Genomic DNA, 12,517 nt, shown 5'->3' with positions numbered 1-12,517 from the left:
TAGCTTCCCAACTACTTCCAAACTCTCATCGCTGCCAAACTAAAAATCCACCACCCTGCTAGGAAGTCTTGTGACTATCTCTTATACACACACACACACACACACACACACACACACTCCCAGTTTCTGGGGTGTGTAAGGCCCATGTGCATGTTATTTCCAGCTACACTACAACTGCAGTCAGGCCACAGAAAATCTGATTGTACTGGTCACTGGCAATTGTTCCCTGCCTTCAGTCTACTTCTTACTGAGGTCAAATGTGGTCCTTTGTGCTTCCTTATCACTCATCCCTACCCTGAGTCAACTCATTGTTTTATATTCGTGGTTACCTGCTTGTTCCCCTCATAGACTGTGAGACTAAAGCAGAGGTTTACTGTTTATGTCACCAGCTCTCAGCACAAGGTCTAAAATTTTACATATTTGTTAAATAAATAGATAAATGCATAGTTTTTTAGAGTGTTTGTAGCTAGGCAGCCTTTACTATCCTCTCCAAACCCTCATCTAGAAGGCATATACCCAGGAACAGCAGAAAATTTTGTGACTGCTAGAGAAAAAGACACAGGACAATTCTCTGAATGTTTCCCAGTCTTAAAGCCAAGCTTTACATAATCTCTAATAAGCAAAGAACAGGACAGGTTTTTTTTTTCCCATTTTCTTTTAATAACATTTTTTCAAAGCCAGGAAACAACTACAGAGACTATTTCAAAGTGGACAAGTTAAAAACAAATGAGAAACAGCAAAGACATGGCCATCATTTCACAAGAAATACAGAACACTGTTTCATATCTGTCACCAACACCACATGAGAGGCCCAGCTAGCTCTCCATGGGGTCAAGAGTACTCTTCATTATTGTGCAGGAGAACTAGACAACACTTGGGTAGGATTAGGTCAAATGCTGTGAACACAGGAAGTGGTGAGATCAAGGTCTATAGTTTGGGCCCTTGTTTTGGGTACAGTTTGATGATTCTTAACTTCTTCCACACTGTGTTGGATCCCATAGCCAAAGTAGATAGCAAATCCTAGTAGGGATAGACAAATGTAAGGTGGGTTTTCCAACTGGAGATCAAGAGGGAGAGGAGTCAGGATAGGTCACCTAAGAGGCACTCTTCAAAGCAGACACCTACCAATCAGCATCCAGATCCCAAATCGAGCCCAAGTGCCAGCTGTCATTTGCATCATCAGGTAAACATTCACAAAGATGCTCACCAATGGGAGTAGAGGAACAACAGGCACCTGCAATCCAAGAAAACTCTTCACATGCAACACAATGGCCTACTGGGTGGGGGGGCACAGTAGGTCAAGTTCAAACCCTACTCATGCTCTGGATTTTGGCAGTCATTCATGGATCACATATATTATTAGATTCTTCAAATCCAGAATGTAAGAGAACATCAGCAAGGAGTCTGGCCTAACCAGCTCTGACATTACCCTCTTATGATCAGTTGAAGAACATAAGTTACAAGCCCTAATTGTCCCAAGATGAATTGGTGAGGAAAAAAGAAACATCATTTACCTTAAAGTGAAGGGGAGTGCGGTTCTGTGGCTGTCTCCAGATGACCCCAGAAATTCCAAGAATGAGCCCCAGGATCAGCACAACCACTGTGACCCACACTGGGTCTCCAGAACGAAGTGGAGTTGTCCACCAGGTCAGCACCAGGCAAAGAACAGTTAGTAGTACAGCTTCAAAAGTCAAGTTGAGAGGCATCAAAACCAACTCTTGAAATCAATATGCTAAGATGTAAGGCATCCCGCTCCAAGGAGGGGGTACCCTCTTGCTAGCCATCACCAAATGCCACCACACAATGTCTCCCCTACTGTACTGATCTTACCAAATCATCCCAAAGAAAAAAAAGCCATGCTTGGAACTGGAGAGATGGCTCAGCAGTTAAGAACACTTGCTGCTCTTGCAGAAGACCTGGGTTTTGTTCCCAACACTCATATAACTTATAACCATCTATAACTCCAGTTCCAAAGGATCAGAAGCCTTTTTCTGACCTATGTAGTTACCAGGCATGCACACAGTGCACATACATTCATGCAGGCAAAATATTCACACACCTAAAAAATCAATAAATCCTAAAACAAAAAAAAAAAAGAAAGAAAAGAAAAAAATCCACTGCTCACCAAGCAGTGAGGAACAAACATAGACAATTCGGCCAGAAAGAAGTGTTGGGATGGAGTTGACAGGACAAAATAGAGCCTGGACAGTCAGCTTCTCTGCTTCAAGTGTCTCCTCCTCTTGCAATTCCACTTCCTCTTCACCATCCTTCATTTCCTGGTCAGGCTGATATCTGTGGCAAGAGTAAAGAAACAATTTTAAGAATAACTCAGGTAGCTTCTTTATCACTGTTAAAGGTAGAAGCTTGGGCTGGAGAGATGGCTTATCCTATAAAGCATCTGCTAGTGGGCTACAGAGACAGCCTGGCAGGTAAAAGTTGTTACTTCTCTTGAAGAGGACCTGCATTCAGTTCCTAGCACCTACATTGAGCAGCTCACAGCCACCCATAACTAGCTCTGGCAGATTCAATGTCATCTTCTGACTTACCCATAGACAGACAGACAGACACACACATACCACATACACACACACACAAACACACACAGAGGGGGGGGACAGTTAATATTCAAATGTTTGCCACACAAACATGACAGAACTTGAGTTCAGATCTCGAACATTCATATAAAACCCAGGTGTCCTGTAACCCCCAGTGCTAGTGAGTTGGAGCTAGGTAGGAGTCTTAGAATTCACTAGCCAGTCAACCTAGACAATCAGTGAGTTCCAGATTCAGTGAGAGACTCCATCTCAAAAAGTAGAAACGGACGTAGGCAGATACCTAACTCTGCCCTCTGGCCTACACACACACATGTACATGCAACCACATGGATATGCAAATCACACATGAGATGGGGGTGGCTCTTTTGGACAGAGCAAGATGGCCAAATTACTCAAGGAGAATCAGGATGACAGACGGCAGAGGAGTGGGCATAACATCCTGCCTCACCCAGACATACAGACATAAGTCTTACCTGAGGATAAGAACACAAATGGACACCAAGGAGTAAGCAAGCAGAGTCCCAATTGACATGAGGTCCACGAGATCAGTGAGTTCAAAGAGGAACGCCATGAACGCTAAAATCGGCAGGCAGAAGCAAGTGAGTGAAGGGTGAAGTTAACAGAGTTGGGGAAACAACTAAAAGGGGTGGTTTGGTTTGGCTTTGTTACCTGCAATAACACCAGATACCATGGTGGCCACAATGGGTGTATGTGTGCCATTGTGGACCCTAGCAAGGACACGGAACAGGAGGCCATCTTCTGCCATTGAATAGATCACCCGAGGCATAGGAAACATAGAGCCCAAAAGGCTGAAAAAGACAATGTCCAAGGGGAATGAGTTTACCAAGGTATCTGTTCCAAGCATATGTGTTTATAGCATTTCCACCTCCCCTTCCCAACCCTTCTAAGGAACATTCTCTGGCACAAAATGGACATAGCTAGAAACTACAGCCATGGAACAAACAAATATTTAACACTGACCTAGTAGAAAGTGCACAGAGGGAGCCAATAGCCACCAAGTAGCGGGCAGGCTCCCAGCCAACATAAGAAAATGCTTCAGGCAGAGGGCTGTCAGGCTGAAGCTTGTAGTAAGGCATCATCAGGGTAAGTGATGAAGACACACCAAAATAAGCCAAAAAGCAGATGGACAGTGAGATCACAATACCCATGGGGATGGATCGCTGGGGATTCCGAGCCTCTTCCCCTGCAAGAAAACACAGGGCATAATGTTCTAAACCAGGGGAATAGGCTTGCTCCTCTGCCACCCCCAATCTGTAAGATCACACGTTACACCCAAGGCCAGCCAGGATCATGTGACTGTTACCAGTGGTTGCAATACAGTCAAAACCAACGAAGGCATAGAAACAGGTAGCAGCGCCACGGAGAATCCCTTCCAAGCCAAAAGGCATGAAACCTCCAGATCCCATAGAGTCCAAGCTAGAGGACGAGAAGGAAGAGAACCCATAAGAGTTTGTTCAGCTAAGTGCATCCCTCTTCTCTGATGCCTGGCTGCTTCTTGTCTCCCACTCCCATTCTGGATTCCCCCTCCTCCCCCATTATGGTCCGAGTTCTGTGGTTCTCTAACCTACAAGTGCCATTGGATTCACTCATGGTCAAGCAATAGTCCTCTTTCGTGAGCTTCCAGTTTCTCAGTTCTCCCTTAATGAAGCCAGAGATGATGACAAAGCCGAGAACCAATAGGTTCATCCCTGTGAACACTTTGGTAACCAGGGCTGATTCACTCGCCCCCAAAACCAGCAATCCTGTGGGAGAAATTTGTTCAGGGTCCTGAGGACAAAATCCTTCCTCCAAGCTTGCTTTCCCTTTTCCAGGCCTCTGTGTGGCAGACTCTTTCCTTCCCAGCTTCCTTTCCTCCCATCATTACCCTTAAGCACTTCCCAAGCCCAACCCATCATTCAACCCTGCCCTTTGCCTCACCAGTGAGCAGCAACACAAGGGCCAAGGCAAAGAAATCTGGATATTCTGCAAGAACGTGAGGCATATTCAGTAAGACGGTCCCCTTCAGAGTCCGAGAGATGTGGTTTCCAATCAGGTTGTCAAAAGCAGAGCTCCAAGCCCGTGCCACACTGGCTGTACCTGGTATAGCAATTGTATTTTCTACTGTAAACCCAATACTCAGGAATATTATAAGGTCAAATTCCCTCCCCTCCCTCCTACATACTAGCTTCACAGATTCAGGCCATAGTTGTTACCCACCTTTCTTTCTCTCTCTCTCTCTCTCTCTCTCTCTCTCTCTCTCTCTCTCTCTCTCTCTCTTTCTCTCTGTGTGTGTGTGTGTGTGTGTGTGTGTGTGTGTGTGTGTGTGTGACAGTTCTATGCAGCTCAGGTTTAGCCTGGCTTCAAACTCAACAAACTCTTGATCCTCCTACCTCAGCCTCTAAGTGCTAGAATTACAGGTGTACAACTCTAGACCCAGCTCCTGTTATTAATTTTAAAAACCCTAACCAGTTATCTCTATGAACACCAGACAGAGGTGGGCACCTTCAAACCCTCCATACACCCAAACAAAAGTATAAACATCTAGAAGTATTGAGATACTAGTCAAAGAAATTCACCAAAATTCCACTCAGATTTCTGGATCTATAATCCCTTTGCTATTTGTGTAGTCATCTGTCCCTCCCATCCCACCCCAAGCATCTATCTCACCAATGACGTAGGAGAGAATGAGATTCCAGCCGGTGGTGAAGGCCCAGAGTTCACCTACGGTGACATAACTGTAGAGATATGCAGAACCAGAGCCGGGAACCCGGGCACCAAACTCAGCATAACACAATCCAGCCAACACAGAGGACAGAGCAGCCACAAGAAAGCAGATCACAATGGATGGTCCTGCTTTATCTTTGGCCACCTCACCAGCCAAGACATACACACCTGCACCTAATGTGCTGCCCACACCCAGGGCCACTAAGTCTAGGGTGCTCAGGCATCTGGCAAGGCGGGTCTCACCCATACCCAGCTCCAACACACGTCTCCGCACCAGCTTTTGACCAAACCTTCGAAGCGCCTGCCACAGCATTCTAGTTGGAATTGAAGAGGATGCTAGGTTCTGGTGAAAAACAAGACAAAAGCCCTTCAATGGGTCTCATTGTCCCCTAAGCTCTAAAAGTGAATTACAAAACCCACTCCACTAAGTAAATGAGTTACAGAGACAAAGGGGGTGGGGTGGGCTGAGGAAGGGAGAAAGCAAGCCACTTCACCTCTAATTACCATTTCTTCATATGCAAGTAGGAATTACAATAATAATGCAAGCAGGGATTACAGTATCTCTGAGGCAGGAGGAAGGACCCATTTCAGAAAAGGCTAATGAAAGCCGAATATAGCACAATGGTAAGTGCTTGGAGATTAGGTTTCTTCTTTTCCTGCCCAAGAATGATGGGATTTACCCTAGAGCCCAGCCCAGCAGCCCTAAAACCTAACATTTCTGTTTCCCAGCCGGTGGCTCCTAGCGAATCAAGCGGAAACTCAACTCGGGGCAACTCTGAAAGAACCCTTTTTTACACCCATTACCAACATCCCTTTCAGTGAGCACCCAGAGAGCTTCAGAGATACATGGCTCTCCACCGCCTGGAAGAGGGTACTGACCTCAATCTTATCCCTCTTTTCCAAGCCCACAGCGATCCACCTGAGTCTTTGCCCTCGGGAGAAGGCAAAGGTTCCCCCACCTCCTCGGTCCGCTAGGCTAAGCTGACCTGTGAGCACCAGCGATGAGGCGGGGCTTTGGTATCTGAAATTGGGAGATGCGCCTGGGGGATGGGGGGCAAAACCAGCCCGAGATCGATCGCACTTCTCTCTCCGCAGATTAGGGGTCCCGCCCGGTGGCCCTAGACTTAGCATCTAGATATTTATGGCTCCATGAAGAAACAATCTGGGGCTGCACTGGAGGTAGGGAGCCCTGGCTCCTGGACTAGGGTCTTACCAGCAACAGGTCACAGTTGCGCTGATGCAACTGCATGCCCTGATTGCCTGAAAAGCCTAGGTATACGAGGAGCCTCCCCCTCCCCATTCTGACACACGTGCCAGCCCCAAAGGCTTACCAGAGAGCGGTGGCAAGCCCAGAGGGCGAAGATTCTCAGATCCGGTTCAGTGAGGCTGACTTCAGTCGAGTTGGGTTGGGTCTGCAGACTTAAGCTGCTCAGGTTTCAACGCCGCATCTCAGGGTCCTTGCAAGCCAAGCGCCCCTTATATTCACCGGGAGGAGGAGCCAGTAACGTCATGGGATCCCAGCCCCAAGCCCTCTCCCTACAAATGACACACAACACAATATACATACCAACGCACGCGCTTGTACACACACACACACAAACACACACACACACACACACGCATGCACGCACGCACGCACAGAGTCACTTGGCTTTGCAACATTGGTTGCTTTTGGCCTGAGACTGCTTCCCAACCAAAAAGAACAAGCAGGGCATGGCCGGGAGCAAGAAAGGAGGAAGGATAGCCTTTAACTATTTGCCTCTCTGGTGGTCAAAGACAATAAAAAGCTTCCTGATCACAGATCCCACGGGAGTTTACTACCTTTATGCGAGATTAGTCAGAAGCAGCGATCGTAAGCAGCACTGGGGAGGGGAGTGAATAAAGAGAATTGGGATTGTGTGAAGGATGGAGGGGCAAATAGCACCAAGTCTCCATCTCATCGTGTCTTCTCCCTGAGCATGCTTGCCTGCATGAAATCCTTCAGGACAGTGCAAGACTATCAACAGCCCCCCCACACACACACACTGCTGCCTCTGCACTCACCCGCACCTGTTTCTAATACAGACAGCAAGAAGAATGGAAGACAGTTTCAAACCACCTGTACACAGATCATTAACCCCATGTAGAATCCTAGGCCACAATGTATTTGTAGCATCTCTGTGCCTGCCTATTAATATTAACTATGAAATTATGAATATTTAAATATTGAGGGAGAGAAACGTTTTAAAATTTATAGTGATGGCGATCAATCCTGTAGGTCTCCCAGAACCAAGACTATACCAACGAGCTGCAGCCCCACCCTTTAATTTAATTTTACTGATGACTAAGCTGAAGTTTGGAGTGTCAGACTTACCATTGAGTCACCATTCTGATAAAACCTGGCCTGTTGCTTTAAGGTCTGGCCTCCCATAGGTATCAAACTTCATTCAAATGCCCAGGAAAGAGGAAGTGTGAAGCTCATGCAAGAGGTAGGTCCTTTATAGGCTAGGAGTTACTAGGAAACAGCAGAAGATTATAGAAACTTAAGATGTTCCTTGTGTCTCTATCAGTGCTTACAGTGGCCGGAAGGGCAGGAAGAGTTGGAAAGGTGTAGTTCTCTTCCGCTAACCGGTTTTATCAGCTAAGGATAGCTCAAAACACATTGTTTCCTCTAATGATCCACTATGAATATGTTATCATCAGTCATCTAGCATCCAAATGCTTCTTGAGAGTCTCCTCTGTAGCCCGACCTTGCCTGAAATTCACTATGTACCTCAGGCTAGCCTTAAACTAATTATATTCCCGCCGGGCGGTGGTGGCACACACCTTTAATCCCAGCACTTGGGAGGCAGAAACAGGTAGATTTCTGAGTTCGAGGCCAGCCTGGTCTACAGAGTGAGTTCCAGGACAGCCAGGGCTATACAGAGAAACTCTGTCTTGTAACCTCCCCCTCAAAAAAAATTATATTCCTGCAAGCTTCAACCTCCCAAAACACTGGGGTTACAAGCCTGCACCACCAATCCCAGATACGAATTCTTTTTTGAATGAATTGATATTTTCAGCTAGGTAAAGCACCTTGAGACATTCAGTAAAGCAGGCCTCAGAAATGGCTCAGTGATAGAGCACTTGCCTAGCTAATATGTGAGGCTTCTGTTTCCCACCACCCCATACCCCACCCTATCTCCACACCACAAAGACTATGCACTTGTTGAAAAGCTGCTCTAACAACTAAGTCTACAAAAGAAACACAAAGTAAAATCCTTGGGCTAGAGATCTAGCTTAGTGGTTGAGTGCTTTCCTAGTATGGTGAAGAACCTGAGTTCAGTCCCTCAGAGGTGGGGGTAGGGGCAAACACATTTGCTCCTGGTCTTAATGGTCTAATTTGGGAAAGAAAACCTCCACAGTACAATTGGAACAGTATTTAGAGAAATCAAGAGTGCAGTATATGAAATTACAACTAAGTCAAATTCCCAGCTCAGCCAGCCACTGTGGCCTTGAATAAATTACCTATCATTTCTAGATATAATAAGTGCATTTCAAAGGGTTGTTGGGCTTCTTAAGTAGCATTATGAAGTCAAGTCTTCCTATGTGGCACAGTAGGATATTCAATGAAAATTTGATGCAGATTCAAAGTAATATATTAGTATATATAACAACAGTTCAGCCGCTTAAACTCAGTGATTGATTAGGTCATGAGATTAATTGGCAAACTGATAGACAAGCAGTACAGACTGGGATGACTAAGGAAGGCTTCATTTGCAAGGCATTTGGGAGAAAGAAATGCAAGGGCTAAAGCAGAGCCTTGAGGAATGAGGGGTAGCTGAGCTGTGGACATACACAGATGCATGAGGCCAGGGGAGAGGAAAAATCTAGCAAATGCAATGAATTGGAAGTGTAGAGTGAAAAATTATAGATACTGGGTATATAGAATCCTTTTTAGACATAAAATATTCTTTAGGCTTTCTTTACAAAGACATGGAGGCATGAAGCAAGTTAAGAATGTGGACAGACTAATTACGGGAACTGGCTAGAATGCAATTTAGCCAGGTGGAACCAAGCTGAGAACCATAGTGACAGGACAAGGCCGAAGTAACAGAGCAGGACCACATTCTTGAGAAAGATAAGCGTACAGAGAGTTTTCACCTGACCCTGACTCCCATAGGTTGGGTTCCTTTGGAATGTTCCACTATTTTCATGTTACACCACCCTAGCAACCTCTCACCCCCTCCCCATTCCTTGGTTTGTGGTTTTTCCCTTTAAAAACCCCTTTCAAACTGGCTGTCGGGGGTCAATTCAGCTCCTGCGTGGCCATACCAATTGACCGGCAGCTAGTTGTCATGCCCTAATAAACAACCTCGCAATTGCTCCGGTACATGGTGTCTCGAGCAGATTACTGGGTGGTCACAACTTTCTGAGACTTGAGAGAGGGTCTCCCCTCTGCGGAGGTCTTCATTGGGGGCTCGTCCTGGGATTTGCGACCACCCTGATCTCTGAGACCCCCACTGGGAGGTAAGGGCACCGCGGTTTTGTTTGTGCGTTTTGTGTGTCGATCCGTCTCGTTTGGAATTCTGCAAAGTGCACTTCTGTGGTTTGGCTTGGCAGCTGTTTCTGTCCCGTAAGAGACAGCAAACCTTTTGTCTCGGCAGGAGGCGAATGGGTGACCAGCAGACGTGCTAGGATGGTTACCACTGCCACAACCCGGGAGACGTCCCGGGAGAGGAAGGGACCCCAGGGACGCCTGGTGGGTGCCCATCTGGAGGCCGGGGAGGACATGGTGGTCCTCTTGCTGGAGGAGGTGTGAGAGACCCCCTGGCCATCTGTTTTTCTGTATTGGTGTTGGCTTTCTCGGTTGAGATGGTTAGTCTCTTTGTGTAGTTGTTTTGTCTGTGTTTTGTGTTACTCGTGATGTGATAGGGACAATGGACTGTGTGCTTGTGCTTATGAGGTGTCTGTGCCCATGGCGTGGGGCAACTGTCTGTGTACTGTGTTTGTGAAGTTTCTGTGCACCCTTGGCAGGGGTGACCGTCTATGTAGTCTGGTTTCTGTGCTCGTGGCAGGAGCAGGAACCAGGCAAGCCACGGAGGGCAGTTTGTGACCCTGGGAGAGGGTCAGGTTATGAATTCCAGGAGAGAATTCATGGAAAGTGGAAGCAGTGGGACAGATGTGTCGGCACACTGCAGGCCACAGTTCTCTAGAGGATTCTCTGGAGTTCGTTTGTATGGGAGATAGGGTCAGAAATGACCCCTTCTCTGTCTGAAGGTGGTCTTTGGCCACCGCCGCCTGGGGTGGCATCCGTTGAAGCTCTCGTGGCTGTGTGTCTGGGTCTAATTCTGTGTTATTCATTGCTGGTGATGTAATAAATCTGTTAAATTAGGTCCAGCATGGACTAGCCATGTCATCTGGTTATTAGGTTCTCTCACCGGCAGTCTTTCATGCCTTGATTGTGTAACCTGTCTCTGCACCTGTGACAGGAGCAAGAACTGTCTGTATGTGATATATCCACCACCTGTGATGGGGGTGAACTGACTGTGTTTTTTTTTCTGTTTTCTTGATGAACTGTTTGCGTGTTTTTGGACTGTGACTGACGTTATTTTAGACTGAATCTACTGTGTTGAATATCCTGAGTTAACAAGAGTTAACATGAGTTAACATGGCCATTGGCAGAGAAATAGCTAAAACAATTGTCTGATCTCCGCGGTGTGTTAGCAAAAGAAAGAGAACTCTCTGGCCCCTACAGGAGAGATTCTTGGTTATGCTTTCTATGTCTATTGTGAGTCCTTGGCGCCAAATTTGTCCACGTGTCCACGTTGTCTGTCTTTGTTTTATTAGAATAAATGTCTGTTCTATGTTTCATGTATAGAAAGAAAGATAAAAAAGGTTAAAACTTATAGGCAAGTCCCCCTGCTCTGTGGATGAAATTGAGACACAGCTGGAGGAGCCCTGGCAAAAATGATTCTTTGCACAAGCTGCTCTTGGGGAGGCTAAGAACTTTTTGGCTTTCTTGGTAAAGAAACTGATTTTTTTTCTTCCCCCAAGATTGAAAAGGAGATTTCAGTGTAAGTTTTATCTGGGATCAGATAAGGTCTTGATGAACTACTTTAGGAATTTATAGATAGGCCTAAATTAAGAACTTTCACATTTGAGTTAAGACAAAGCTCAGAGTGGGCTCAGCAGAAACTGGTGTGACATTCCTGTTGTCATGGTCACTCTGACTAGCCCCTGGAAAGGTGTTTTCTGGAATTTGTTTTATTGCCTCGCTTCTTCCTTGGGGAAGACAGGTCAGCCTCAGACCAAAGGACATTTACAAGAGACAGTTTATGGTCCAGAAGCTATATAATGATTATGCTGTAGAAATTAGAATTACAGCTTGACTTGCCTACTCCAGCTGCCATTCCAAGAAATACATATAAAATTATTATAGATTTAGAAGAGTGTTTTTATACTGTTCCTTTAAGATGAGAGGTTTACATGCAGTGAGTATGCTTGTAATTTTTTGGGAGTCCTTGAAGCGATATCACCAGAAAGTTTTGCCTCAAGGAATGGCTAATAGCCTTATAACAAGTTAAGAGTAAGAAAAGTAAAAACAAAAAACAGTTTCAATTGACTTTTGGAGCCCTGCCTTGGTCTCATTGATTATTGAGTTTAACAGGTGACAAGGTGCTTCTTCTGAAATTACAGCCAGAAAAAGTAAGAACATTTTGTTTGAAAAAAATATAAGTTGTGCATTTAAAAGTATAATGAAACAGGGGCTGCAGTTGACAGTTCAATCGTGAGCTCCAGAAATTTTGACTCACTCATGTTTATGGTTGAGAAGAAGCTAGAGCAGGTGGAAATGATTGCTAGAGTAAAGAAAAAATAAGAACAGCTGTGACACAGTACCAGCCTGCTGTCAATTAGATACAGTGGTAAAGACAAATTTAGCCTCCCCCCCTTAAGAAAGAGAAGAGATATCTGTGGGGTTCTTAGAAGACTAATCACCCCTCCTTTCCAGACAACCCAGCTAGCCTGACGGGACTGGTAGAGTCTTTGATGTTTACCCTCCAGCACACCTGAGATGATTGTCAATAGAGTTTACAGGTTCTCTTTACTACTGAAGAAAAAGAAAGAATTCTGTTAGAAGCCCGTATGAATGTTCCTGGTGACAACGGGCAGCCTATGCAGCTTCCCAATGAGATTGATACCGGATTCCCCCTTAACTGCAGGTAAGGGGCGGCTGGTGGTCTACCATCGGGCTCTAGCGGGTCTCCAAGGGCAGCGAG

General features: G+C 45.8%; 1 protein-coding gene across 2 annotated transcripts; it reads right to left on the bottom strand.

Annotated features, from left to right (window-relative positions):
• Positions 1-646: 646 nt before the first annotated feature.
• Slc7a3 (solute carrier family 7 member 3) lies at positions 647-6,763 on the bottom strand. Of its 2 annotated transcripts, XM_028770034.1 has the most exons (13): positions 6,611-6,763; positions 6,159-6,300; positions 5,223-5,622; positions 4,494-4,652; positions 4,141-4,318; positions 3,880-3,992; positions 3,537-3,759; positions 3,225-3,364; positions 3,029-3,131; positions 2,126-2,292; positions 1,515-1,681; positions 1,126-1,234; positions 647-1,020 (listed from the first exon to the last, which is right to left on the bottom strand). In XM_028770034.1, exons 3-13 carry the CDS (start codon positions 5,590-5,592, stop codon positions 890-892), a joined length of 1,860 nt encoding a protein of 619 aa, XP_028625867.1. In that variant the 5' UTR covers positions 5,593-5,622; positions 6,159-6,300; positions 6,611-6,763; the 3' UTR covers positions 647-889. The 2 variants fall into 2 exon arrangements, with proteins under 2 accessions (XP_028625867.1, XP_028625866.1); XM_028770033.1 differs by lacking the exon at positions 6,159-6,300.
• Positions 6,764-12,517: the final 5,754 nt, after the last annotated feature.

The sequence above is a fragment of the Grammomys surdaster genome, unplaced genomic scaffold (genome assembly GCF_004785775.1).
Source record: "Grammomys surdaster isolate TR1022 unplaced genomic scaffold, NIH_TR_1.0 197, whole genome shotgun sequence".
Classification (NCBI taxonomy): Eukaryota; Metazoa; Chordata; class Mammalia; order Rodentia; family Muridae; genus Grammomys; species Grammomys surdaster.
Note: the sequence above shows the minus strand (reverse complement) of the source record. Positions and strands in the feature narration are given on the sequence as shown.